The 6446-nt window shown below is 29.7% G+C and overlaps 1 protein-coding gene and 1 long non-coding RNA gene across 2 annotated transcripts in view; one reads left to right on the plus strand and one right to left on the minus strand.

Moving 5' to 3' along the window:
- The first annotated feature begins 40 nt into the window (after positions 1-40).
- On the plus strand, positions 41-1439 carry LOC128191340 (uncharacterized). Its single transcript, XM_052863413.1, has 4 exons — positions 41-69; positions 165-211; positions 363-491; positions 643-1439. The coding sequence occupies exons 1-4, from the start codon at positions 41-43 to the stop codon at positions 1437-1439; spliced, it is 1002 nt and encodes a 333-aa protein (XP_052719373.1).
- Positions 1440-4334: 2895 nt separating this feature from the next.
- The window catches only part of LOC128156206 (uncharacterized), a 9277-nt gene continuing 7165 nt past the window's right edge, over positions 4335-6446 (minus strand). The window contains exons 2-3 of the long non-coding RNA XR_008239689.1: positions 5274-5357; positions 4335-4869 (exon numbers count right to left, since the gene is read on the minus strand). This is a non-coding gene — a long non-coding RNA (uncharacterized LOC128156206). The remainder of the gene's footprint in view (positions 4870-5273; positions 5358-6446) is intronic.

The raw sequence follows: 6446 nt of genomic DNA on the forward strand, positions 1-6446 counted from the left end.
CTACTGTATCTGGAAATTAAAAAATAATAGCTAAGTAAACATGTGCCTAAAAATCGAAGAATGGCCGAGGTCTGTAGTTTCCTTTGTGAAGTTTTTTTTTTCATTTGTACTGTTTAAAATTGATGTAGGAATTTAATTTTGATTTTTTTTATAATTATTCATAGTACTTCGTGTTGTTATAACCACTTTCATAACGGATCAACATGTGTTCGTAAGTATTTGTAATATTATTCATAATTGAATCTTTTTTTTCACTAAACGTATGTTGAGAGTACTTTAAATTTGATAGAAAACGATGATATTTAAAATAATCACTCAAAATATAAATGAAATATTAACTTATTTAATGCAAACGTTCACAGCCTGTCCACCGGGATCTTTTGGACAAGACTGCGACAAAAAATGTTCAAACCTATCATATGGTCACTTATGCAGCACAAAATGTCAATGTCCTATAGAATTTTGCAGTCCAATAACAGGGTGTTCATTGGGTAACTTTTCGTCGTTTCTGTCTTTAGTTTTTTTTTTAAACCAAGCATTGATGAGTTTTAAGGACACAAAAACATTTTTATGCATGTTCAGCTTCTATTTTTGTTATTCTTTAGACATTTTATTGTAAAGTTAATTAAAATTTCATTTTAGATTACTCGAGTAACTCGACGGCGCATGTTTCTAATTTAAACACATACGCACCAAAACGTGGTACTTCCATTGGTACGGAAGTCACCAAAACCAGCCATGTTTACCGTTCTATTTTCAGTACTCGTTCCTTGACAACAGTTGTTCCAATTTTTACTGAAAACCATAATTCGATTCACATAAACATTTTTATAATGTCAATTGGTGGTGTTACTGCACTGTTTCTAAGCATACTTATTATACAGTTATGTTTAAAATATTGCTCGAAACGAAACAACAATTCAGAACAAGTGTCTTCACTACGGAATGAAAGACAAGATGAGGAGGATTACTATGACGAAATTAACGAATCCTTGGTGACCGAGAGAGGATATGATGACATCAGTGAACATCTACAATTAGAAAAATACTCCGAACTACAAACATCAACCTCACCTGTTGCTGAGCCATATGATATAATAAACCAACAGTTGTCAAATCAAGAGAGGGTTTCTTCTATAGTTATCTCATCAACTAGTTCTGAATCAAATACATGTAATTTGTTGTACCTGAAACCAAATAGTTATTTAAATGAACATAGCTATCTAGATGTCATGGGTTCAAGTCCCGCAAATGAGGTCGCACTGATTCAATCCAGTTTCATACAAACGGCCGACAACAGCGATCCCAATTCATCATTTCATTTTACAGACCCTATTAATGATATTCATATTGATAGAAACATATCAAGTACATGTAGTAGTGTCTTCTGTGATGATAACAATACATATTTAGATGTTACAAACGAAACAGTTCTTTAGAACAGGAACAGTTTTTAAGGGTTTTTTTAGACAACCATAGTTTTGTAAAAAAAAAAAAAACTGATTATCTTCAAATAACGTAAATCATAAATCTTTCTTTCAGAAAATTGTTTGTATAGAATTATTAAGACGGAATTTAAGTATTGATTCTCAATATAATGTACATGAAGATGAATGATATATACATTGTAGTTTGATTATTAAAAGGTTGAAACATCTGATAGTTTGGGTTTTATAGATATTCAGATTATTATCACAATTACAAATCGGTATACAATAATTATTCTGTTTATTTCTGACATGACATGTAGAGCTCCAGTATCCCCTCTGAGTTTCAGAGCCTGTCTTTGGAATTCTGAAAAAAATGAAATTTATCAGTCTCAGTTTTGAACTAATTTGAAATGTTTTTAATGCCTTATTTCTAAAGCCTAAAATTTCCCATGTATGTTCTCAAAATGTGTCATTTTGTGTAAGATGACACTGTTTTGTAACGAATAGGTGAGAATGTGAAGAGCCACGTAAAATCGATTCAATAGACCTTTAAGAAGTCAGTTAGAGATCAAAATAAGGTTTTACTGATTCAGTATATTCAATTTGAAAAAAAAACACATTTATTTTATCCAAGACTGAAACAGGCAGGAAGTTTAAAAACATTTGAGAAGTTCTTGTCAACTAACATAATCCGATTTGAGTTGCTATCACGATCGTTACGAATGCCAAAAATATGTAAAGCAATGGATTTAAAAAGTCCCTGTAAAATCATGCTAAATTATTTTGTTAACATTGCTTACAAAACTGATATTAAAACACATTAAGGTGATTGACTGAGAGTTGATTTTCAGCATTGTCGAATTTTTCAGTTTTGATGACTTAGATTTGATCCTCCTTACCTTACTTTTCTTTTTTATTTAATAAGCAGTACTTGAAATTAATGTTTATAAAATGTGTGCCGGGGATTTAAAGTATGGACGAAATTTGAAGTCATCTTATTACGGTGTTCATGACTTTGATCTTAATTTCAAATCGTTGATTATTTCTCTCAATAAAACAGCGTGCAGTTATAACCATTACCACAATAGATGAATACGTATTCTTAAGTTTATATGAGTATATATTTTCTGCAATAATAAGAATGAACAGTTTCGATTACTTATGTCGCTGGTAAAAAGAAAATATACAAAGTAATTTGGAAAAACATAAACATCTATGTTTATTTTCGAAATTATTTATAAAAAGATATAAATACGTAAATGTATTGATGTCCATATTCCACTTTTTGACTAGATATCGATTGCCCTTAATACAACCAAATTTACGTATATGTTTTATATGTATTTGGTGATGTAAATTCAATCAGTTTTTTCTTTGAAATGACCATTTATGACCCGAACGTATCTAGATGTTAAATTTTTCCCTTTTTAAACACATACACGATAGTGATCTTTGATATTTTGGTTGATGTAAAAACATTTTTATTTAGGGGTTTATTTTTATCATAAATGACTATTATGGAGGTGGTTTTTTGTGGTTTTAAATATGAAATGCCATGCAAATATGTTGAAAAAATATTTGTCTTTTTTAATTGCACGATTCAGAAAATTTCAAAATATATAATACGTCACAATTTTCAAATCTTGAGAACCATGTTTACTTTTTTTTTCAAAAATAATTTGCTGTCATTTTAGAAACTTTTTTTTCATTTCAAGAAACTCGATGCGAGGGTCCACCACTGAAAAAAGGTTTTAAATTTTTATGACTAATGTGAACTGTTTTAATGCCTGTTATACTATCCTATGTTAAAAACTTCGGTAAAAACTCGCCCTCATTTTAGATTTATTTCGTACACATATCTTGATTAATACTTTGCCAATTAACAAATTTTAAATCACTTGTGGAGTAATAAAGTCTGAAAGGGACATGGCATTTATAGTTTTATTTCAATTACTTTTAATATATAAGCTGGTACTATGTATATATGATCAAGTTAACAACACCCCCCTACACACACACACGCGCACACAAAGTATAAGATACGCGACAATTATTCTCCAATCATGGATTTTAGATGTTTGGAAGCACTTGCATGTCAACATTTTAAGTCTCCCCCTCTATTTTAAAATGATGCCAGGTACCGTCAAACCATGTCTTATTTGCATAAAAAGATCTTTAAATATTTATTAAATAGAACATTGTTCTCTTATCGTCAACAAAATTGCATAAGCATCAAAACAGATTGCATTATACAAGAAGGTACACAAGTTCATGCAGTTTGGTTTTTTCCCGTTTACCAAATCATCGGAAACCTAGAGCAATTTTATTATATCTTATCTGCAATATGGAAATAACATATGTCGAACAAATGTTTGCATTTTGTGAAACAGTTGTTCTCTCTATTTTCATTGCTTTCAAAAGTACAATGTAACACCAAGAAAGATTTGGAAAACTTAAAACCGCTTTTCTTCGTTTGCATTTGTCAAAATATGTTTATCTATAGCTATAGATTAAAAGAAAATGTTCTCTACTTCGAAGCCTGTCCCGCAGATTTATTTGGAAGTAATTATTCCGTTTTGTCATTCCTATTATTTAGAACTTCCTTGATGAATGTCAAGAATGGCTAGATTCACAGGAGCAAACCCCCCTTAATAACGAAGCAGGAACTACACACATTGTAGCTGTTCACAACACGTTTCATTAAATTCTTATCAGAGGCTTCAGAGAAGTTGCGTAAAAAAAATAATTTAAAAATCAAAACAAATGGTTTATTCAACTGACAAAGTGGCTGACGAGTCAAACACAATGTACCCCAACTCTTTCCGAGGGATAAATATTTATTTTTTAAAAAACTAATTGTCACAAATGTGTTAAAAATTTTAAAATATGATACCTTAAGCAGTGTTATTTAGGTTAAAATATCAGAAAATGCTATATTTAAAGTTTTTATTTAGGTAAACAATCCAAAATCGTTTGCATTTACAACACTATCAATAAACATTTAAAGCTAACACGCTAAAAATGAAAGCAAATTTTTATTTTGTTACTTTGTCAGTACTTTTAAAATTATTCATTCCTATATTACAGTGTAATTTTAATGACAAATGACTATATCCATTACAATTACAAAATTATTCCTCTTGATCAGTTTTATTAATCTCTAATCTTCTGTTAATCTTCGTTTTCAGTTCAGTGTTGTATACTAGACGTTTTGAAGTGTTTAAATGTCACGTTAAAATTTGCACATAATATAAAGAAAAAAAAGTTATTATGATATATATCAAAAGCAATTTTCTAACGAAGAGCAAACATGTTTTTAGGTTGTTATGTATAGCAACAAACTTTGCAAATATTTATGAGCACTGTATCGTGATTATAATAGAGATTTCCATTTCCATTTCATCAGCGTTGGAATCTGACTCTTCTTTTCTATCAGTGTCTGTTACAAACGATATACAGACAGAAATATCACCACATCAAGAAACAATATAATACACGATTATAAGTTCATTGTTGTATTATTGATGACTGCTCTATCAAGTATATATGATAATAGTTTTAACTCTCCTTTTTTACTAAATTTCGTTTTGAATGTAACACAAAAACCAATATTATTTATCATAGCCAGGACACAGAGCACCACATGCCTCTGTCAATGTATTAATATGGCCAATTTCAAGTGCCTTTTAGGAGTTCAGAGACTGATGTCTATTTTCAAATTGCAAAGATTGATGAAATAAGTGAATTATCAAATACCAGTTTAAAAACAATGCGTAAAAATAAAATTGGAGCATAAAAGAAACAGGCTTGGATAATTTGTCAAATCAGAAACAGTCTCCTTACCAACGAGAGAGATATCATCATCGAGAACAAACTTTAACAATACATTGGAACCAAAGCCAGACTCGTTGAAGCAAAAAACAAAATCTGTCAAAAAAATTGAAAAATATAAAACCTACACTACTCTAAGCCTGTTCTACAGCAGAATATTTACCTGAAATACTAATCTCTGTAAAGAAAGCAGATTGATTTGATTTTTGTTTTCACTATAAGCCTGAACTTTAAATTTTAAGCCAGTTTTTGTGAAATAAAATAAATGCAAAATAATATAACGTATTTATTTCTTAAACTCTTTGTTTCTTACAGGATCAGTAGATGACACATAAGAAGATGTCTACAAAAATGAAGGCTCTAAGGTGTAAAATCAACATAGAAGCTTACTGTTTAGTGAATCCAAAGTTATCGTAAATATGTACTGTAAATACACTTCTAAAATGTTATGTTAAATCTGCTCACAAAAATAGTATAATAAAACGATTGGATCATTCATAATTATTTATTAGCACTTTGATTTGCTAATCTACATAACCTATAACATGTTTGAACCATCGATTCGAACATCACAAAACCGAAATTGTTCATCGATTTCTATTAATACACATATGTCATGGTTATTTCCGTGATGGCAAAAATCTGCAGACTAGATAAACCGTTTCTCAATATACAAATAATTAAAAGTATTAGAACTTAGTGAGCTGGAGTAAGATTGTCTAAGTCATATAATAAAAAACCTGTTGTTTCAAACGCTTAACTTAGAAACTAAATGTAAGGGTTATTTGGGAACTCTCTTAGAAAGAATTTTTTCGTCATAATTTACAAGCTAGTAAGTACCATACTGCTGCAAGGTATTCAGTATGAGTAAAAATGGGATGTAAAACTGCAAACTAGTTTTGATTAAAAGAAGAAAGTACAAAAAGCTATACAACTCATTAAAACACGGTTTTTGATGGGTGGTTGGGGGTATAGCAATAAATCTAAAATATTACAAATTTCAAATCATTTCGATTTGCAGCACTTTGACTTAATTGAAATCATCTCTTATATTCCTTAAAGATTAAAAAGTAATTCATTTACTATTAATTGATAAAGTAATAAACTCAGTGTAAAAGAATTCGATTAATGATCATTTAAAAATATCTTTTCAAAATACTGTTCTTTACGTCAAGTTTCCCTATG

Source organism: Crassostrea angulata, chromosome 7 (assembly GCF_025612915.1).
Source record: "Crassostrea angulata isolate pt1a10 chromosome 7, ASM2561291v2, whole genome shotgun sequence".
NCBI classification, from domain to species: domain Eukaryota; kingdom Metazoa; phylum Mollusca; class Bivalvia; order Ostreida; family Ostreidae; genus Magallana; species Magallana angulata.